General features: G+C 42.4%; 1 protein-coding gene across 1 annotated transcript in view; it reads right to left on the bottom strand.

Annotated features, from left to right (window-relative positions):
- Window positions 1-23,412, bottom strand: part of GLG1 (golgi glycoprotein 1) — an 82,589-nt gene extending 59,177 nt beyond the window's left edge. Inside the window, exon 1 of the mRNA XM_040615049.1 lies at window positions 23,075-23,412. Coding sequence (XP_040470983.1) covers window positions 23,075-23,386 — 312 coding nt within the window. The 5' untranslated portion in view covers window positions 23,387-23,412. The remainder of the gene's footprint in view (window positions 1-23,074) is intronic.
- Window positions 23,413-23,937: the final 525 nt, after the last annotated feature.

Raw genomic sequence — 23,937 nt, 5'->3', positions numbered from 1 at the left:
TAGTACCACATTGTTAGAGATGTGCAACAACCAGAAGGAAGCCCATGCACCAAATCCAACTCAAACCACTGTGAGAAAGGCTGGTTTGCTCTGACTAAGCTCCCAGGCTTGTTACCACAAGCACTAGCACTGTAGTTTCCCACAGATTCACACATTCAAAAGTAAATTAAGATATAGAAGGCTTCTGCCCATTTGAACTTGCAAAGCTGCTGCTCAGAGTACAAGTGATGCTACCCTGTTTCAGTGATGACGGGTCCTCAAGTAACTGATACCGCACAAGACAACAGTCTTCAGAAAACACAGTTGTTCAGCTTGTTCTTGAGACTCAAAATGGGAAGAAAATGTATTATTAAAGCATATATTCTTCTCTCGGGTCTTCCAGTGAACGGTCTTTGAATGATCCCAGCCTTCCCATTCCTGAAGAGCTAAACAACATAACCTGCTGAACACTGCATCCACAGCAATAGCAGCTACACAAATAAAAATTGCTTCTGCAAACCAAGACTAATTGCATATTGCTTTTAGGGAAGGGAGAGGTGGGTGCAACACTACTTGTCCGGTCTAGGGGGACAAACAGTAACTCTGATATTTTCATCTCAGCAAGTTATCACAGGTGATTAGTTCCAACTTCAGAACTGGAAGAAGAGATTCTGCATGGAAGTATCAAACATTTGGAATAGCAAGTTTCCCTACACATCGCTTCAAAACTACAGCAAGCAATTGCAGACTTGGCACTAGGTTTGCTGACTTTTTACAGTTAGGCATCCTCTAAAACACCCAGGCAGTTTCCCACATATTTCTGGAAGACTGCCTCCTTGAATGACTCCTGTACAGTGGGAAACCTTGTCAGAACAAGCACGATCTTACTAAAACAGGTGGGGCTCACCGCTAGAAACCAGTTCTTACTGCCCTTCAAGATAAGCAAATCTGAGTTAATCCATCAATTATTCAAACTTAAGACTTGATCCTACTTCCCCATTTTCTATTTAAAGTTTTGGTGGAAGTAGGATTAGCAGAGTGAGGCTTTACACTGTAAAGACAGGAAAGCCAGGAAAGTTGTGCAGCATCCAGGCTTTACACAGCAGCACCGTAACCTAAGGTGCTGATAGGCACTTGGCCAAAATGCTTTAATTCTCGTAAGGCAGATTTACGGTATCTTCTGGGGTAAAAAAAAAAAAAAAAAGAGAAATTAAGTACAGTCTATGCAAGAACACCTCTGAATTTAAAAGTTATTCATGCTGGTTTTTCAGAAATCTTTCCTTACTTAGGCTCATTAACAGCCTCCATGCTAATTTGTGCTACAATTTTTTTGAAAATTAGTTTTGTTACTACACTGCCCCAGCCTCATTAGCATAAAATTTCAAGCAGATTCACTTCCAGCCCCCTTCACTGGTGCAGTTTAGCATCATTTAGAAAGGAGCAGGTTAGGACTGACCACACACACTCCCACTGCCTTTGCTGGAGCCAGCTCCCAGTGCAGTGGGTGACTACATACCTCAAGAAGCCAAGAGCAGACAGCTGAGCCTGCCTGTAACCAAAGCATTTGGTTATTAACTCTTTGAACCAACTTACACAAATAAAAGTCATTTTTTCCCTTTAAAAGAGACCCAATTTTGCTGACAGTTTGAGGTTTCAATATAGTTCTCTTACAAAGCCTGTCTCAGTTGCATTTTGAAGAAAAGAGCTTTTGAGCACTTACTTGCTTCATTTTTTCCATTTCAAATTTGCTCAGTTTGCACAAAAGATCTTTCTCTTAATTGCCAGCACCAGAAACAAGCCGCGATACGAAAATCAAGTGGGGTTTCATTATACCTTATACAGCTTGTGCCAAAATGCATTACTAAATCAGCTGTTACGATCATTGGTAATAGGGACTTTTGGCACAAAAATGCTGAAAAGCAAAGATGTTTTGTGACTCCAAAATAAGCAGATTCCTCAAGGACATAGGTACAATCTCACTTCTTGACCAGACCTTTAAATTAATCATCTCTGCCTGTTAGATCAGAGCTGCCTTCTAAATACAAACAGGAGAGTAGTAGTTAATGAAAAACTAAATTTTACATGATGACAAGCATTAATAAATATGCTAATTTCTTCATTTAGTTGGCATTTGTAACACTACTACAAAGAAGTTAAGTTGCTTCAAATATTTCTCTGGAAGAATTGCAGTGTTTCATAAAGTAGCACATCTTGCCCATTTTCCTGACAGCCCGTTTTGGTGCTCCAGGCTGTAAATGCACCCAAATGACTCCCTGGCAAGGGGCAACATCACAAAATTAAACACCGTTCTCTTTAAAGTGAGACAAAGGAGCCATTTGATAGCAGGTTGCAAGTAGCTATCTTCCTCCAGAGGGAACCACTCTGCAAATGGCAGCAGCAAACACAAGGTAGACAGCACTGGAGTTTTAACAGATGCTGGGGATTTCCTAGCCTAACACATATTAGGACTCAGTATTTGCACTCCTGATCTCCAGCACCAAGCAGTTAATTTGCATGTTAATTAGAAACAAGTCACCAGAAAATTGCACCAGACAACCTTTCTGTATTGACTAGCAAGGACAACGAAGCATTTCCATAAAGTCTATATCCCTTTTAAGCACATTCCCATCGGTCTGTGAGCAACCCAGAAGTTCACTGTAAATCAAGGTGCTCCTTCTGTTGACTGAGAGCATCCATTTCAATACATTCATATCTCAGATCACTAGATCTGGTTTAATATCAGACATCTTTTGAGACTTGCAAAACAAATCAGCAGGTCTGAGCAACACTAGAGAAAACAATGACAAATTAGTCTCACTAGAAAACCTCCTTTTACCACCATACAAAGTTAAACAGAATTAAGTCTGAAAGAAAAGCACAGGTAAACTATGCCAGAGAGAAAGCTTATCAACTAGTTAAATTTGTGCAGCTCTCAAGCCTGCATGTTTCTTCACTCTGCTTCGCAGTCACATTCACTGGCAATAGCAGGTTTAAGAAGAGAGGAGGCAGCAGAAAAGGTGTTATGGGTGTTTTAACTACCTGGAAATGCACTCTGTAGCATCCTTTCCTCTTTGAACCTTCTTTTATATACCAATACCTATAGTATTATGCTTAAATCAAATGCCCCTTCAGCTTAGTTTTAGGGCTCTTACATTGCCAAGTCTAATAAAACTGAATTATTGCTGCTGATTGTCATATACAAGACTCACCAGCACCTCAACTTCTGAGAATTCATTTTCTCCAGAACTTCCAAGATTGATCACTTGAAGCTACCAGCCAATAACCCCATGATTTCAAAACAGAGCGCAATAGTATTACAAGGCTGCACTTCAGTTTAACACTATATTGTATTTTCAATTTTAGCTGTTACTGTAAAGTCATAGCCAATTGACTTGATTTAAAATGTTGAGCTTTGTGTACATCTTTCATGCTTGTAACAGGCACTCTTAAATGAGAGAGACTTGTTTAAAGAAGTCTTGCCCAGCTCCTTGACCATTTTGCCTGTGGGACTTGCTAGATCTTGCCTGCCGCTCTGAAGCCCAAACATGCTGAAGTGTGGCAGTTCAAACCGGGCTTAAGGATCTACCCTGCTCAAATCTCCAGCTCTTTGCTCACGGTGGCACCTTGAACACCATCACAAATGCCAACGTTTGAGGAGCTGCACCGTTCAAGTTAATGGTTGACTGAAGGTTTGGGTTCACCCTGCAATGTCCAGTTCAGTCAGAAATTCAGTTCACAGCTCGGTCCTGCAAGCAACTCAAGCGGCATAACTAAGCACACTGCAACATGCTGTGCCACAGGAGGCTTCTCGTAAACCAGCAACAGCCAAGAAAGCATTTCATATAGATACATTCTAGTTGAAGGAACTAAAGCTCCTAAGATGTGGTCCACGATATCCTTGCAGGAGAATGTAAAGCTGCTGTGAGATCAAGAAAAGGATTTTATATCAGCTCAGCTGGCTTCAAGGTTCTCTTTGATTTTTTTTTAAGAAACAACAGCTTTTGAACTACTTGCAGACAACCTGCAAAGGAGTCTGCATACATCAACACATCCAGACATCCAGTCTTAACACAGAAATAAGCAGACTTCTGAGCACAACCATCAATATAGCAAGCTGTGGACCACCACCTGTGCTGCCTTGTGGATAACTGGCTAGCTGAAAAGGGTCACATAGACATAGTCCAGCTGGCTGGACAAAAATGCACATCGCTCTCATCTTATCTGAAGTAAAGCAAAAATACACTGTCTTTGGCTGTTCTTGTTACACAACAACAGGAAGATTTCGGTGGGAAAAGAATGTTGCAGGTGGGAACAGATAACTACAGAAGAGAAACTAGGGGCGGGCTTGGTATTTAGGCAACTAACCAATAATGACCTTAACTTTTGTAATATGTATGAGCTAATTATAACAAGGCATAAAAGGTGACTGTAAGGGACAATAAACGAAGTCTGCTGATCACTCATATTGAGTGACTGTGTCTTCCCTCCGTCGCAACATTGCCTCTTTAATACTACTTACATCAATTAATACAATTGCCAGTAGCTGACCCATTAAAAAAATAAAAATGCCTTTGTTTCAACTAAGAGGTTGAGGAAAACTTACAATTCAATTTATGTTATTACCCAGGTAACTACAGAAAGTTAAGCAGTGGAGGATGAAAACAGGTACTGTCTTAACTCATCATTTTTGCTCCTAGGAAGTCTAAGTTGGCTATGGCCTTTTCTACTTGCTTCTTAGGAAGGCATCAAACAGACACATGATTTTTCACCAGCACGGTTTCTGAAATCCAAGCAGACACCAAATTACACATGGAGAAAATCCTTCAGCCAGTACATGGGATCTGCACTAGGAATTCACCGCGGTAAAACAACGTTTGCCTAGTCTCAAAAGATTTGCCAGTATATTTGAAGGCTTTGACATGATCCACAGCCGTTCAGCAGTCTTTTCCTTTAGCATAGCCAGGAGAACCTAGGTGAAAAGGGTATTAAAAAAATATATATATATCTGTAAGCCCAGCAGTAAGAAACCCTATCCGTATTTGATCCCCACCTTCTTGCCAAAGAATAACTACAAGATAGCAGGAAAGAATCACTGTGATTACAATCATTTACCAAAGCTGTTCAGTAAAGGCCACAAGCCAGAACAGTGTTTTCCATGCTCATACAGGACATAGCTGAAGACTAGTAATTGTCAAAGAACTATTTGTTTGACTTCTGTGTATTAAAAAAGCTGTCTTCCACTGACCCACTGTTAAGGTTAGATCTTGTCCTTTTATATCCACCACTGAATGAAAAGTTTCACCCCAGCCGATATCCCTTGTCCAGCCCTGTCTTTTCGTATCACTGCCTAAGGTCATTTTTAGTATCCGAATGCGAGCCATCATCTCAGCACACACAGCACTGACTTGCTAGTTAATGTTATCTCTAGCCATGCTTGAACAATCTCTTGATAACATAACAGGGATGTTTTCCTTTTTTTAAAGAAAAGCTGTATCAACAACGAAACAAAGCAGACGAGTTAAACACAAAAGCAACATTAAATGGAAGATAAGAGAACCCTGAAAGTGAACTCTGCAATTACACAAAAGCTTAGAATTCCAACTTTCCCACTCATCTCTGAAGGAACATGGAGAACAAAGTTTGTTGGCTATTTTTCAATCTTATGATCTTTCTGAAAACTTCAAGGAAACAGTATGCTAACACAATACTACACAACTGCTGCTTTCAGATAGCCAGGATGCAGCATCTCAAATTTATGAAAAGAGTGTGTTAGGTTTTCTGTGGGGAAGAGCTAGATTCTGCCTCAAAGTCCCATGATTTCCATGTTATCTTTTAATCCTGTTTGCCAACTGCCTGCTCCAGGGGTTTTTCTCTTACAAAGTTCAAGACTCAGCTGGGCTCTGGTTTCTCTGCCTGTGAGTGACAACATCCCTCTCAAGACTTCTACCAAGGAAACAGATTTTTGGGTTCTAATAAAAAAGCTTTTAAGCAGATTGCTCATACCTCAGGAACCGGCTCCTCAACTGCCTGCCAGTTTCAGTTCTGAAAAGCTCCCGGGCAAAGGATCTGTTCAGTCGGCCCATTAACCACTCAATCATTTGAGTGGGAGTCAGCAAGGGTTTATAATCCTCTGCAAGACTTACAACTTGGAGTTTGTAGGTGTTTTTAAGTTAGCACCACCTGATGTTCATTTATACAGAGAATGCTGTACTTGGGATTCCCTTAATGAGACCACTAGGCTCCTAACTTTCTTTTTTTATGAGGCACATGCTGCTTCTTATACCCCTTTGCCACTGAAGTATAGGAAGAGGGCAAGCCTTCAAATAGTACAGCATTAATTCATGACCAAACTGCTGCCCAAACCCTTCCTGTGCATAGCCATTCCCTCACTATGCAAGTCAAAACAGGCTGCACAGATGCTTTCCCATTGATACAATCAGTGCTGCTACCAACTAGACCAGAAGCTGCAATGGATTGAATACACACAAGAATAAAAGCCATCTGTCCGACAGCCTTGGCATTTCTTGCCGAATACTGCAAAGAATTCGCAAAACAAAACTCAGAGACCTGTCCCAGGCTGTTTGCTGCAGGGTTACCTTTCCTAATCCCAGTTATGCGCTCATTACCCATTTGCACACACATACAGTGATGTATTAACTATGAACATGCAATAGTTTTCCTAATTAGCTCAATCAGAAAAGACTAAACATATTCAACTTCCTTAATATGAGCCAATTTAAAGACAGTACTTTATCCCTTAAGGGTAAGACTGCCTGCCATTTTCATTTAATATTGAGTCTGAAATTCATACACAATCTTCTGAAGAAAAACAAGTTTCCGAGGTAACGCAAGAGGTGGTTCTTATATAGGTCGGTTTAAGAACATACATACACCAACAAGCACTTACAAGAACTCTTTCCTCTTTTAGAAAACCACATACATCTGTCTTTGTTTGGTCTACACCAGCATATGAAATGGGTTCCAACCCTAAAGCAAAAACCAGACCACATTAAAGCAACTCAACTAATCATCCCACAAATTTCAATACACTTATAGCAAAGATTATTAAAAACACTCATGTTCTCTTCCACTATCTGCTCTCTCAAGCCCGTTTATTCATCTGCACTTCCCATTAAGAAATCACAATTAATACTTTTGGAAGTGCTTAAGTCTTCAGCTTTAATTTACAGACAGCCTCCCAATATACAAAGCCCTGGTGAACCAGAACTCTACAAACTAAGCGCCTCCAGTTGTTTTGATTATATGCAGAAGATTTAAAATATATAGAGAGAGCAGGGTTTTTTAAAAAACAATCTGCAAGCAGTTTGAGGTCTCCTGGGTATTGATCAAGAACTTAATAGAGTAATTACCCAGGGTTCATTAAAACATGCTTCCATTAGCCTCCCTAGATATCTAATCTGAATTCATTTACACAGCCATGTGCCACAGGTGCAAAATTTTAACCCCCTTAAGACCAGTCTCCCATAATATGGATATCTTTTCCCATCAAGGCTTTGCTAAGTCCTTGCCCTATTGCTATTGCATGGAACAGAAATATTTTCTCCTCCTGACTTTAGTATCAAGCTCCTCCAAAGAGTCTTGACTTGCACCTTCAGCCACCAAGGTTTTACCTGGATGAGCTGACACTGTCCAGGTCTCTCCAGGGATAAGCGTATCTGGAGCAGGGACCTCTGAAACACAAAGCCTCTCCTAAGCACTGCCACGAGCAGCCAAACACTCTGAAACCAGCTCCTGTTTTCCCTGTACAAGAACTGCCGTGTGTTTTGTTCAGCCAACCTGGCCACAGGAGCAGCAGCCTTTAGCAGTGATGCAGACAACTGTTAGAAGCAAATTAAAGGGAATAACAAGTTTCTGTGAGTCAAATCAGTGTTTACATCATCAGTTGCCTAGACTTCCAGCTATTACACCTATTGCTGCGATTTACGTTAACATCTAGCACAGAATATGCAGTGTATAGTCACAAGATCATGCCACTGTTGTACCTCCTTATGTATGGATGTTCATGCTAACACGCTCTTTTTTGAGCATCTTTCTCTATGCCATCAGCGCTGAGATTCTTAACCAGAGTGCTGAGCACCTGAAGCAGACCTACCCAGCCAGCAAGCCATTCCACTCCAGCCTCTCCCAAAAACTCTACCCAGAAATATCACAAAGCATGACAGAATAAAGTGTGACATGGGATTTTCAGAAAATGCTCTCTGTTGAAGTACTCTGTACAAAACCAGCATAAAAAGTGGGACAAGAGCTAGATATCAGGGGTTGGCTGAGGCAAAACCTCCAGGGAACGCTGACCTTACAAACAAGGCATTTGTAAAAGCACAAAGAACCTCCAGGAAAAGTTCATTAGAACCTTTCAATCATTTTCCCCTGACACACAATAAATAAAATGCCTGGTTCAGAAAGGAAAAGCCTAAAATATAATTAGCCCGTACTATTACTGCCATTACTGAATGCCTTGGTGTGCAGCGTTAGAGGACAAACTAAATTTTCTATCAGTTGAAACGCATACTATCCTGTCAGCCCCCAAACCAGCCAAATTACATCCCGGTGACAACCCTTTCTTCAAAAAAAGGGCATTAAAACAGAGAAAAGCTCTGTAACCAAACAGCTTGAAAACAAATGAGGCAAAGCCAATTGCAGTAGTATCTTAGGGTGCAAGAGCTGCATCTAGTACTTGAAAACTACACTGCACACATGCTGTGCTGTCCAGAGCAATCCCTCCTGGGAGAAGGGCTGACCACCTTGCCCGGAAACTGCTATGTCAGAACATTCCTGAATGAGTGACCAGACAGACCAACTTTCTCCATAAACAGCAGACCGTTGATAAAGAAATCCAAGCTAAATCTGTTTCCCCTTACGGGAACAGGGAAAGCCCAAATCCTCACACAGCAATTTAGCTGTAACTCTTAACACATCTCTAGCATACATTCCCCACCTGCTGCACACCTCACTAGTTGGTCAGATTGGGCCAACATGCTCCTTTCATGCCATTCCACAGACAGAGCCACCGCCACTCCTATCTGCTAGAGGACTGCCCCAGATTTACAGCATAAACTATTTGAAACAGCCACTAAAGTCACCATGCAGGACGTGGATACCTCAACACCAAGTAAACTGTCAGTCTAAACGAAATAAACTGGAGAGTCCTTTTTTTTTTTTAAAAAAAAGGGAAATATCAGATCACTTATAATTTCTTAAACAGCTAAGAAAAACCAAAAATCTCATCTTGGGTTCACTAAAACATTTCATAAAAATTCAAATGCCTTCAAAAAAATTAGGCCCCGATCACATCGGTAACAAGTACTCAACGACAGCGACATCCAAGTTAAAGACATGCATCATTTTAGTTCTGCACTCAGTTTATTTAAGCTTCAAGCCCGACATGCCAAGATTTAAAACTATTAAACTTAAATATAAAATTAACTCCCACACACCCTACCAAGACACCAAACTGATCACAAAGCAAGCCTGAGGGCTGGAAGTGTAGTCCCCCTGCTCCCTTCATCCTAGATGTTTTGTATTATGTTACATCTTGTTATTCAAATGCAAGTGTGACTGATGGGCCTCCCCCTCGGCTCCACCAGCAGCTCTCCAGGGAGCAAGGGTTATTTTGATAACTTTTATCTGTTGTTTTCCTCAATGAGCGATTTCTTCTCAACAGCGAGCCAAGTTTCACTGATAAAACTACCAACTGCATCCCCAGTCTTAGAGCCAAGGGTAAGACGGAGTGCTGCAATATTCCCAAAGTCAGGAGCAGCATTCATCACGCATACTACAGGCTCTTGCATTCAGAAGCACATCCACAGATTGTTGCAGATTACATGCGACTTCATGAACACGTGAGAAACTTTCTAGACTATGTGTCTTGCTAAATATGAGGACAAGCTGCCTGTGGCCCTTCCCTCCTCCACAGCCACTCCCAGGGTCTCTGTTGCATTAAAAGGAGCTCCAGTTTTCCTGAAGGATGAACGCCTACGGCAGTCAAATCCCAAATATTTACCAGGTAAATGAGTATCAAGTCTAAGAACAAATAAGCTCTTTGGGACAGTAATATCCTACACCACATCACACTTCTCTCTGATGACAGCCTCAGGCATACCGATACAGAAATAGCATATTGCTGGTCTCAGTCCTAGAACTCCTTTTGGACTAAAAGTTGCAGATTTGCTCCAGAAGAAGGACGAAGCAACATTTCAATGCCACACAATGTTTTGAAGGCTCTAAGAGGCCACAGGAAAAAAAAACACTTCCATATTTTTCACAAAGCACTTCCCATGGATTAGAGCTAACAATAGTAAGAAAGGATGTGAAACACCAAGTAACTCAGATCTACACCCAGTGCACCGTTACCTTTTGATACAACAAGTACTGCCGGTAGATGTTATGTGTGTTCATTTGGGGGGGAGGCTGTTAGTTTTTTGGTGCTGGGTTTTGTTTTTTTTTAAGGAAGAACAAACATAGCTACATCTCATTCAGGTGAGAGACTGATTTAAAAAAAACCAAACACAATTTGCCCACCATTAAGAGATGCTGCTCATTCCCAACATTATACAGGCAAAGCTCAACTGTTATGGAACAGTTAACACTGAAAAGAAAAAAAAACACCTACCACAAAACAAACCCTCACCTCCATTCACAGCACCGAGACAGACTTGCTGTTTTGCCCACGCTTTCAGCCTGTATGCTATTCTACTGTTGCCAAGTACTGTAACTGAGGAAACCAAAGCAGAGTTATTTTAAACAGCAGCTCCCAAAGTGACACAGGATCATAACACAGGTTCTCATCCAGGTCCAGCCCAAGATGTCATCAACCTCAGATACCTGTCAGATTTACAGGACATCTATCAGATTTACAGTACCTTTTTCAGCTTGGACAGCCAGACCCGGGAAAAAACAAATGTGAAAAACCTAGAAAAACAAAAAACAGACAAGGCTGCAAATTAAGAGCATATCCATGGGAGTAACTACAGGAATGGCAACCGATGTGGAATAAGTTCTTCTCTCCCTTGCCCCAGGGCCACAGTAGTCCTCAGAACGAGATGCAAGATGTGCTTTAGTAAGGTGGCCACTAAGAGCTACTGCTACCTGGAACAGCAGGACAGAAAGGATTTCTATCCTTTCCAAGTCACTGTTGTTCTGGAAGATTTATCTGATCACTTACCTCTTCCAGGGAAAGGCAGCAACTTTCTGCTGCTACCATATCCAATCAAAAACATAGCAACTTCAAAATAAATATTTCCATGGTCAAAATCCCTGCAATATGCCATGTAATCCAAGATTGTAACTGAAACCTATTACTTGCTTCTCTATGAAATCAATCATTCTTTTCAGCTACTGTATTCACTGTCATTAGGTCAATTCTGTGAATTTATCAGTATCATGGAATATTACAATCTATTTCTAGGAAAATAGGGACTTTCAACACAAGAACAAACTACAACAGTTCCTGTACCTTGCCCTCGAAAGACTGAATTAACATGATTTGGCTAGCATAGCTTTGGTTTGACATTTGAATAATAAGGGATACGAAAAATTCCATGTTAAAAACAGATCACCAACAAGAGTGTCCACCTTGACTATTCATGATGGCTACAAGCCCAGGTGCCTAACGCAAGCACTGCTCTAGCATACCATGAGAAGTAAGAGCCCCATCTGTTTGGAAACAAGGGCAAAAAGCACTGCCCGCCCGAGACTGGATCCTCAGCTTCTGCACATCAGCTTCTAGAAGCAGAGAGGAGAATAACCTTGACACTGTTGTCCTTCATTTCCAGGTAGCTTCATGACTGGGAAGGTAGCTGCACTGGTTTAATTCTCCATCTTCCCCAATCTCTTCCTACAAGATGCTCATCTACTGACAACCCACACGGCTCACCCACATGCATGGTTTCAGATTCACGAGTGTACACAGAAGGAAGCTCACTGCTGAAGTCCTGGATTCAGGTTTGAAATAGTGCTACCAAGGGATAGCACCCAAATGGATGAACTTATTACAGAGGGCAAAACAAAACAGTGAGCTCCATAAATATGGCAGCAAACAGCACCGTACTCAAACTGCCCAAATTTTACTCACATGCACTCTTTTGACAGCTGAGGCATTAGTTTAGATACCTTTCAAAGATGACCTCGATTCATTTTATTGTAATGCTACAAAAAGTGTGCAACGTACAAACAAAGAACTTAAAAGACGACCACGCCAAACCCCAAAAGGGCTGTTCAGAAGTACTTCCAGCAACATGGCTCCCCAGGTAGCAAACTGTAGTATCAGCCAGTCTGATATCAGTTTATTTTAATGGTTCCTGAGAACAAAAGTTCAATTTGCAAAGACTCTTCTGGCCCAGTTTAAGAACAGAACAATCAAGGTATATGAAATAACACTCTGCCTTAAAACTTGAGACAAAGTTTCAAAGAACTACAGGGGTTCTCCAGCCTTCTTAGGTTTAACAGTCAATAAGCTACTCTGCTACCTTCACAGAGGGACTTTTATTTTTTTTTAAGCCAAACCTTTGATCTCCTAAACAGGATCCCAATACCAAAGTAGTGATCCCATTAAGTAATGCAGAAATTATTACAGTCAGAGATCAAACTCCATCTCCCAACAGACAAAAGATCACTTTAAGATGGCAACAATACGCTGCCATGTTATTTGAAGCTATTCACGATGTACAACTCTGAACCACAGGAAGGTTTTTGCCCATTTCCATTTGCCCAAAGCCACTTTGGCCAACACACTGGCTAACACAGCTGTGGTGGGCAACCAACCAGCAGATAAAGTGACTGGAGCACTGATTCTCACATCCTCTTTTAGTTACACAACAAAGACATCCAAGTTCAATACTCCTCCCAGCTGCACTCCACACCACGCAGCCTACCTGAGTTCTCCAGTATTCTTAGAAAGTTTCTAGGAAATGCCTTTTGCAAGTGCTCTAAGTTTAACGTACTGTGAATGCTAGTGAGTAAAATAGACATTAGAAAACAACATTTATTAAATAATCTCTGAGGGCATCACAAAGTTATGATAGATTTCACTGGAAAGTCTTGAGGGAGGACAGTATTTGGGGAAATTACTTTGGGAAGTATTGACATACAAAGAAAAGAATTTAAATTCCATTAGCACTCTCCCTAGCAGAACAAGTTTAGACTATGGTTTTATACAACAGGCCTCTGGAAGAGTTCACAAATGCCTGGAGGAGCAGGAGGGGAGGGAAGCAAAAAACCCTGTAGTTTGCGGCTTGTAAGCTTTTCCCCTTTGTGCAGGTCTTACCTGTGAGGTGCTCACAAAAAGGAAGCCAACACAGCCTCAGAGCATGGGAAACGGGTTTAATGTGGACAAGCTCAAGCTACGCTGCTGAGTACCTGAGCTAGAACAAATTCTGCATTACACCAGGAAAGTCTACCCTATAAACTGCTACTATTTCTGTAGTCAGAGACAAGTATTATAAGTGATGGTTCACTGTGTGTTCCGTGCCTGCTAAAGCACAGGTAAAAGGTCATGGAGCAAAAATATGAAACACAGTAAAGTTCTGTTTGTGTTCAGTGAGGTAAGTGCAGAATCACATTCCCCCTACAACTAGTATTTTGCACATATACATTTAATTAAGAGTTAGCAATAACATTAGAATGAGTACACACCTTTAGAGCTGTGAATCAGTTGAGGGAAAAGTATGTTCCCTAGTACCTACCAACAGCTTCCCAGGTGCTGCTGTTACCATTGGGATTGCTAGAGACAGAACATGCATTCGCCACAGGAGTCCCATTCCAACACTCAGTTTAAAAAAAAACAACTCAGGGAAGGCTTACACTATGAACTAGTGTTTCATTTTTTTCTTTATTGGCTTTAAAAAATAACGGTGCTTCATAGGACTGATCAGAAACAAAATAAGTGATGATGGCTGCTGATCACTGCCTGGAAGCCTTCAGTTAAAAAAGCAAGCAGAGTTACACATTCACAAGATCTTTGACTCCTGTTGCAGATGGTGACTCAAACAGCTGTGTTTTCCAGAGCAACTGCTGTTAAGTATTTTCTAACCTGTACTTCCCTCTAGCAAGCACTGACCTGTTATCCTGCTGAATCCTTGCCTAAGAAGCAGACAGCTGGAGAAAGTTCACCTCACTGTTTTAAGCAGAAAAAAATAGATCATTAAGTTTGCCATAAGAAATCTCGCACTGAAACCACTTTACAGCATACAGAGTTTCTCCAGTTCCATGCTGACTAAAAAGATTTTCCTGTATGTTGTTCTACACTACTCATTAAGAATGCAGTTCCGGTTGCCAACAATAACACACAACTCAAAGACTTTTCCACACTTCTTTAATAATGCTAGCTGCAACGTATGTACATTACTGAAAAGCAGGCTAAACCTTTGGTCTGAAGACTGGCAGCAAGAAAGACTACATTAGCATACTCATTGCTTCCACAGAGTCAACTCTATAGACTCCAGTAAGATAAGAGAGATGTCATCATGAATTTGAATAGCTGTGTCACAGTAGAGACCCTGCACCTCCTGCCTCAAATACTGACGCACCAAAAATACAGTGCTGGCAGCATCAGTTCAAAAGTAACAACCAAAAAAAGCAGCAGGGTCAACATAATGTCACATGTGAATAGCTATGTAAAACACTTGCCAAAAAAAGTTCATGGTCAACAGTTCTCTGGACCTGCATTTACTCAGGACCTTGTATCAATGGAGATCAGATTTTGACTTGTCTGTCTAAATTCTAATATAAGAGGATCACATTAATATTGATTTGTTTAAATCTCCATGAACACGGCTAAAGAATTGCAGTCTCTTAATTTACAACATGAATTGTTCACAGCTACAGTGTTGCAGTGATTTTACTTGGAAGTGGTTAGTTTTTCTGATTTTATGACATATGTAGATAGGCCACAGAGAAACTGACATAATAAAAAAAATAATAAGAAAAAACCAATTTCATAATGAAAGAGCTTACTGTAAGCTTCTTCCAGATTGTATTTCAACTCAGCTGAGAAGAGTATAACAAAAGTTGACTCAGCTCAAATCAAGCCTGCACTGTTACAGAAAGTCTACACGCCACACAGGTTTGGATATTTATATTTTTTTTAATTCTATCAAAACTTTTTGTAGGGCAATTACTTCAGCACTTATAAGAATGCATGCTCTGCTGCGTTTGTTTTGCAGTTCACTTGGTGGAAAGTATTCTACCCTGCAGTAACAGGGCAGTCTAGAAAGTCTCAATTAGCAAACTACTGAGCATGATAAAGGTTAGGGAGCCTCCTATTAAGAGATCTAGAGAGCCAATGTGCCACCAGAATAAGCTAGGCTTTATTTTTTAAACAAAAGACAGCACACTTGCCCGAATGGTTTTGCATAGCAGGGCTGTAATAGCTATTTGTTATTAACCTACCCTGTTACATGTAAGTACTTAATTATATCATCATTACTAGCTGCGTTCTCTAGAAGAGGCTCAGAACTCCTGAGAAGCAAGTAAGCAAACTACAAGAAGTTTTTTTACAGAAGAACTTCTACCACTAACTGCAAAACAGTAAAATACTTCAGACATTTAGAGAAACCATGAATACTTATTACATTAAGCGCTGTTTTTTTGTCACTTCAGCAGTTCTTATGCATTGTTTCAGGCAAAGATGCAAATAATAACAAATGGAGCAAATAAGCATTCCTGTCCTGCATGATTAATGTTCATTTATTCCTATGTTGCTACCTGGCAAAAGAGATACTAGAAGCATACCATTAGCCTTAAGCCACAGCACTGACAATAATAAAAACATCAAATGTACAGTCTGAGTTGAGGCAAAATCTTTAGACATCACAACCAAGTAATGCACCAACGCAAACACATGAAATCTAAGCTCACAAAGCTGTAAGAGCTACAAGATACACTTATCCAAAGGGAAAAAAATAATCAACTCCGGTGCTACAACCCCAAAAAGACAGTGTGGGGAAAACAGACACCCCTCTAACTAGTAGAAGGAAATTCCTCAGCTCAGAGCTACAGACTTTCAGACACCAGTGTGCCAGGACACCCATTTTATGAATGCCACCTCTGGTCAGGCATAGAACAGTACGGGTTTTCATCTACTGCCTTGATGAAGACAGGCCGCAATTATGCTACAAGCTGGTACCTAAGAAAGGAAGCATCTCTGCTCCTCACCTAACACACTTCTATGATACTGATAAACTGGACATCCAGACAATGAAAGTATCCCATGATGACAAAAAAAACATCAGCTAATAGAACCGAAATTTTTTTAGTGCCATAGCAACCAACTTCACAGACTTTAGAACTAGTGAGAAGATGCAAAAAATTATTCTGAAGCAAGATTTAAAATAGAAAGGCGACTACCTAGACCTTTTATTCATCCAATTGTTTGGGGTTTATTATTAGGAAGAATAACTGCAAAGATTTTCAAAAGCAAGAGTATGTTTTCCAAAGACCACAACAAATGAAGTCCACTGAGAAAGTGGTGCTTGCATGCAGAAAAGCTACACTGTAAAGAACATCTAGACATTATCTCTATACTAGAAAATAAAGACAGCACATAATTTGCCTAGAATAATCTCTCGTCAAATCATTCCATTCCAACTGTGACAACCCAAAGCAGCACCTGAGCTAGAGAGCCCTCCCTTCCTCCAGTATGAGGGAGGAGAGGATGCAAGCGTGGGAAAACACAACCTAGCTGTGCCTGTCTACTGGCACAACAGACTGAGTCTGTGCTTTTCAATACATTCAGCTATTTGGCTCAGGAAATCACCTCCCCATAACCAGACCTCTGCATAACGCAGCTTTCTCAGTTCATCCTGAGCCAAACTCAGACTGTACAGCCTACGTCAAACTTCACTTCTCTCCCCTTGTATTTCCGTTCCTTTTCTCCTCGGCATTCAGAGCTGCAGCAGGCCAGCAGTGCCAGCTCACTAGAGGAAGCAGACTTATAAGATAATCCCTTTTATTAAGCCAGGCATCCCAGGCCAAACTGATGCATAACCAGCTACTGCAAGCATCAGCCTGCCAAAACCAGCACAAAACTATAAAAAAAAAAACACACAACCAAACCCACCCCCCCAAAAATAACTCTCAGGTAAGAAATGCAACAACTGTTAAGATTGCTAAGAATAGGGAGAACTCAGAACCTGTGCTTAATGCTCTGTTCACAAGACATTAAGTCCAGGATCTAGCAGGAGGGAGACCATCCCACCCTCTAAGTAAGCTCACATGTGGCTCTAGTAAGATGAAAGAGGTACTTTTAAATACTGTTACAACCTGAGATTCAGCCAAAGGCTGATGCCAACACAAATCGGACTTTTAAAGTATATTTAGAAATTTACTTTAAGACTTAGCTACAAAAGCCAGGAGGAAATTGAGCTTACCCTATCTGAACACAAGGAAAAACAATAACTTCAGAAGAAAAATATGGCTATTCACAGTTAAGAAACCAAGCCTCAGGAGAAAAAGCTTCAGAGAGTGTTCCAGCCTTGTCTCCATCATTTTCTTTTGTTGCTGCTCATATGGGTTTTTTTTCAGAACTTAATTATCTAAATCCCTTCCTCCTAGATCCAACCATTCCCTTCCATTGACTTTGATAGATTTATCTTCTATTTTATGAATTTTAGAGGCAGGAGGGACCAGTCTCGACCATTCCAATTAATATGCATCTGCCACAAACCACTGTAAATTCTCCATTAAATTCAGTTTGAGACACGAGTGATATCTGGAAACTTCTAAAACAGATGCACAGGCTTCAACTTAGACAGCATCCAGTTACACCCCAATGAAGTCAATCGCTTAAAATTGCAACACATTTTTACTTTGTTAGCTCAACTTCCAACTATGGGTAAGATATTTTTTTTTTCTTTAAATTTCTGTGCCCTGTTCAGGTGGCTTTGAATCATCACCAGGTCAATATCCCTTAGAAAAAAGGGAGAAAGTAAGCAAAGCCCTTGGCAAAGCTTAAGGTACATTTCCCAGGTTTCTGATCATCGCCTTTGAAAAAAACATCTCTTTGTGTGTCGATATCTGAACCAGATGATAATGCTGTAGGCACTGTAAGAGCATCACCGGAATACTAACTGCCTACTCCTTTGCAATAGTAATGATCAGAAAACCAGAACAGCTTCCATCCCACAGCTATGTATTTACCACCCTGAGAAACGGGCAGTTCCCACTCAAACCAGTTTACCTGAAAGCCAGGGAGAACGCCTGGAGGTTTTGTGAGATAAAAAAAACCTGCATGTACGGAAGGAGATATCCAGCTCAGTGAACAGTTTTTCACTATTTGCATTTCCTAAAAACTAGCCCACCCCTGTGCTATGTTTAATCCACAGCCCTCAATTACTGACAGCTCTGGACAGGTAAACAGTCATTTGCTGCCACAGCCCAGACATCTCAAAAAAGGTACTTTAAATGACAGCTTGTGCATGGGAAAGCTGTGAGAGACGGAAATAACATGAATACATGCTTAAATATGAGACAATGTTGCATTTTGAGTCAAAACAAACCCCTCACCCTTCACCTCAATAAATTACAGAAATAAAATTAAACTGAGCTACTGTGACAGACCACACATCCATTTCAATGCAACCAAAAAGCTTCATGGAAGCCTTCACATTTGCAATCCGTTTACCAAGAAAGTAGAATAACTGCAGAACAAGCACAGAGACAGAGCACACCCGAGTTTTCCTACAACTACAGTATTACCAAAAGAGATGAAGACTCCAAGCATGTGCTACCATCCAGTTTCTCTTTTCCATCTATAATTTTAAACTGAGGTAATTTCACTGGCACTATTTTATCAGACCACTTTAGGAGCTCAGGTGCATACGCAGTGAGGAATAAAACATTTATACAGAAGAAACATGCTAGTTGACAACCCATCAAATGGGACACACTTCCTAGTCTGTAAGTCACATCAAACGAATTTTCTAGCCGTTTACACCAACTATGTATCTGAAGTAACACAAAAAATACTATTCTTACAATAAAGAGCTTTAAGATTAACTTGTTTTGTTCTTAACCCAACCCTCAACGTTAAGAGTGCCTTATTTTGTCCAAAAAACAGAGCCTTCAGGCTCAGTTATACCATCGCTGCCATAAAGGTGCTACCAAAGAAACAGCCATTCAGAAAGAAGAAAGTAGCAGGAAGCCAGAACACTGACCTCTAATCCTGACTTAACCACGATCATTTCATCTTAGAACAATTATTTGGCCTATAATGTGTTAGTGTAATATAGATGGGTTCAATGCTTTAAATATTACATAATCTTTACAAGTGCAACGCAAGTAAAGCTCAACAATTACGACACCAAGTCAATTCACTGATTAATCACATCTAAGGCATGTTTTAACAGGAACATTATGCTCCGCTAATAAGCTAGATAAAAGAGCTACATTGGTTAAGATATTTTCATACCTGCTAATGTTTCCTACCTCAAACTCAACAACTTAGTCATGCTCTAAATGCAAATCATCATTAATCATGCAAAAATTTTTACCTAGCAAATATATTAATATTTCATGTGTTTATACTATAATCACCATGTAAATTAGTTTAATAGGCAGCCCATAAAAAAGGGTTTAAAGGCTGCAGTCTATGTTGAGTGCAATACAAGCTCTGAAGCTTCTCTAGAAACAAGGCTAGCAACCAGAACAGTTTCAGAAAAAGCACTTTAAAACACGTTTTTTAAAAACGGAAGTATACACCACTCCATTCTACTCTGTATCTTGGCATAAAGTTATTTGGATAACAATTAAAACATTGATGACAAAATTTAGGTGACTCAGAACAGTAATGTATCCAGTGTACAAATAATTTTAACCAGAAGGAAATTAGTTCATTTGGAAAATGCACCAAAACACATGTTTGATTCTATTTTCTGATTATAGTCAAAGATGTTCAAGCTGACTAGCTCTGACCACTACCTCCTCCAATTTGGGAAGGACGCTTCTTTTCTACTACAAAAGGAAAGCGGAAAAGCATGACTGTGTCCCTTGATTTCTATCTTTCAAACAGTTGAACAACCTGAAATACAGAAGATTTCTGCACCTGCAAAAGCAGACTCTGCACTACAACTCAGCATTTCATTGACTTGGTGGAAATTCAGTGGTATTTGTTATCAGTTGGGGAGGTCCAATTCGCTTAAAGAATTCTGAAAATACACAATGCTTAAATATCTGTCTCGATAATACTTTGAACTGACAGTCTAAACGTAACCTCTCAAAACCAAAACTTAAAAAAATATGATTTGAGGTTGTGGGTTGTTTTGAGTTCCCGCCCCCTTCACTGTTTTCTTTTGTTTCAAACTATTCTTTACTGAACGTGTGTGTTAAATTGCTTCTTTCAACATTCACCCTACAAGCTAGGTTCCTGAATCAGTCACAGGCTCAGCACTCCTGTTTCTTTAGATTCAGAACTACCCAGCAAAAGCAAGAGAGGATTGACTTTAAAGATATCAATACGAACAGAAATAATGTAATGGCATTCTCACTGGCTAACAAAACAAGCACATATTTTCTCTAGGGACTCAAAAGGAAGGTTTCAAGTAGTTGCTTCCCCTGATTATTCAAATTCAAGTCTCCTAGCTTTACCATATCACACTAAGAAGAAAAATCAAGAGATAATCTTAACAGGAATGCTCCCAGTTCCAAAGTGAAAGTTTCTCTCCTTTAGAGGAACATTTCTTATGAGAAAAGTAGATCATCTTAAACACCTATGGAAAAAAGGCTGCTTCTGCAGCCTAACTGCATCTAAAAATCCTAACTGCTACTTGCAATGAAGCAGTGCCCAAATACCATCCTCTCTGATGTTATCACACATACAGCAACTCCCCCAAATCTTCCATTTACTGTAGCCTGACTTTTTAAAATGGACTTGTATGACTTAGACTACTTCTCTACCCATTTTAAATGTAATTATCACTTTTCTGGTATTGTCCAAACAAGCTGTGAGATGCTCTAGAGTCAAAATTAAAAGTTGTATCAACAACAGTAACAGCTAGCATGTCACTGCTTTCCTCTGCTGCCACCTCCAATGCAAAGGAAACATCTGAGACATCTGACCCTGCTTTCCATCACCCCATGTGACACCCAATGTTTACAACACAGGACTTTTACACAGAGTCTAAAGATTAAGAATTGAACAGTAGTGATATGCAGAAGCCAGTTATTTTAATTAATTTCTCAGAGCAGCACTCCAAGAAGTCATTTTTACATCAGGATACAGCCCATCACATCTGCGTTATGGCAGAACTGTTGAGTCTGAGACCAGCTGACAGTGCTCTTTACAGGCTGGCACCTTAGGAGAGAAAACTCAATCCAAAACAACCCTGAGATGTCCTATCGATGCCCAGGATGTCACCCCAGTAAAAGATTCATCTTCAGCACTGGATATCAGACAGCATTACAGCTAGACAAGACTAACAGCCAGCAAACTACTGACATCGAGGCAGGCTTTGAAAGGGTAAAAGGAAAACCACAAGCAAGACATAACATGCAAAAGACAGTGGAGCTCTCATGAGAGATGCAGAACCAACATGAGCTTGTACTTGCTGAAAATGAAGCACGATGCAAAGTGTCCCCTCATCTTTGGCTTCTCCCTGCACACCCCTCTACTTACCCCACTCTGTGTTTAATTGGGTAACATGACAGAACTATTCCAGCAGAAAGCCGATACAAAAGGCCCACCTCGCTAAAATGGCAGAAAACCAGTAAGAACTGGAACTGTGAAAAGAGAAGGGAGGGGCCACACAACTGGAAAGAAAGGAACAAGAGCTTGCCTTTTTGGCAGGCTGATAGTTTGTGAACCACCGCCTATAAGCACAGCTTCTGAGACCCCCTCGGAGAGGGTTTCTCCCTAACCGGGGGTCCAAAAGGTCCCAGACAGGCTGAAGAAACCAAGGGCCAAGTTATTCACACAGCAAGTATCAGAGCATATCAGAGAGAGCACTTCATAACTGCAATAGATGTTGCATCAGGACTCTTAATTTAAAACATCTACCATGAGCGTCTTACTAAACTATCTGCCCAAAATTAAAACGTAAAGTTAGATTAAAACCTAAATAATTTTTGTATTTTAAGCCAGGAAGTAATCACTGACACTTATTGGTTCAAGACTCCCCTGGATGAGAGTAACCATTAAGTCACTGCCATCTGCTGTCTCTGCACTAATGGATGAGAAACGAGCACAGTTTTTTCCTGACTGCATTTCCACTTGATAAAACACCATTAAAACTGACCCAGCCTGACATTCCTGAACTTCGTAGCAGAGAAGCCAAGAACTAAACAGACTTCAACGCCAGAACAGCTCACCAAAGACACTTCCCCCAAAGGCTTCTTCAAAGTGAGCAAAAGCTACAACGGAATGAATGAAAAGATGGGGCTAGAAAAGACTGGGGTGGCAACTCAGGATGTTTTCTTGAGCTAGGATGAAACCACTCATGACAAATTATTTGGGAACGACACAGGTTGCCCAGCCAACCTCCCCGCATAAACCAAGCCAGGTCTAAGGACCGTACATCTAATTTCATAGACGCACAAGCAAGCACTGGAAACACAGCGTCTCTGCCGCCGAGCTCTAACGCGAGGGTGGGAAGCCGAACCCCGAAAAAAAATAAATTTCCTCAGGTCCCAGCTGCTACCAGCAAGGCGACTCTCCTCCGCGCTGCGCGGGCGGGACCTCCCCAGCCCTCGGAAAGGAGCAGCCCTGCGATGCACCAAAGGCATAAGCAAGCCGCCCCTCGCCGCGCTCCCCCACCAGGAGCCGCTGGCAGCGCCGAGCCCCGCGGGCGAACCGAGAGGAGCCGGCAGGAGAGCGGCCCCCTCCCGGCGCCCCTGCCCCCAGCCCCGCCGGCAGCTCCCCGGCCCGGCCCCCTCACACGAAGCTCCGCAGCGCGGGAAGTGCGGCCGGCGGCGGCCTGCACACAACCCCCGCTCTTTACAACCAAAATCCTGAGGTAAACAACGAGCCGCGGGCCAGGCTGGCTCAGCCTGGAGCGACGGCGGGGCCGGGGGGCGCAGGCGGCGCGGAGCCCCGCTCTTTGTTCGCCGCCACGGGTAGGCCCGGCCCGGCGCGGCGCCCGGCCCTCACCTCACGGACGTCCTGCAGACACTCGAGGACGGCGAGGTTGTTGGCCCAGCTGTGCTTTGAGCAGAGCCGCACCACGTCCTCCCGGCACACCGCCTCCTCCGACAGCTTCCACCCGCTGCCCGAGCCGCCGCCGCGGGGACCTCGCGGGCCCGCCGCGCCCGGCCCCGCCGCCTGCCCCGGTAAGGGCAGGCCACCTGCAACGGCGGGAGCGGCGGGAGGAGGGCCGCCCGCCGCCGGCCGCACCGCCAGCGCCAGAAGCAAGAGGAACGCCGGGCCCGGGCAGCGGCTCCGGACACGTCCGCACGGCGCCATCTTGGATCCGCCACCTCCGGCGCGACCGCCCGCCCACCTAGCGGCACGCACGCCGTATGCAAATCAGCGCGCCGGTGACGTCATGCGCCGCGCCCCCTCCCGAGACCACGCCTCTTTCGGACCATGGGGCGTGGTTTACTCTGGCTCCGCCCCCCCGTGGCTCCGCCTCGGCCGCGTCCCCTCAGGAGGGTGAAGGCGCCATCACAGCCCCCTGGCCCCGCCGCCATTAGAGCCCCCGGCGGCCATCTCGGCCCCGCGGTGGCCCCCGCTGCCCGGCAGCCACGCAGGACGGCACTTGCCAAGCTGGCGGCAGGGGACGCGAGGAGCCGCGCCCAGGCCACGCTCAGGCCACACTTACACCTCAGAGAGGGCAGCCTGGCCCATGCCTGCCGTGGCAGGTGTCCAGAAGTTTGGGGTTTTACCCTACATCTCTCAGTTCCCACACGTCAAACGGAGCTCGCAGTGCCGTCCGCCTCGAACGGGTGTTGGGGAGGGTCGTTAGAATCCTGGGGAGCTCTTGGCTGCCCCAGTGATGGAGGACGTAGCAAAGG

The sequence above is a fragment of the Falco naumanni genome, chromosome 15 (genome assembly GCF_017639655.2).
Source record: "Falco naumanni isolate bFalNau1 chromosome 15, bFalNau1.pat, whole genome shotgun sequence".
NCBI classification, from domain to species: Eukaryota; Metazoa; Chordata; class Aves; order Falconiformes; family Falconidae; genus Falco; species Falco naumanni.
Note: the sequence above shows the minus strand (reverse complement) of the source record. Positions and strands in the feature narration are given on the sequence as shown.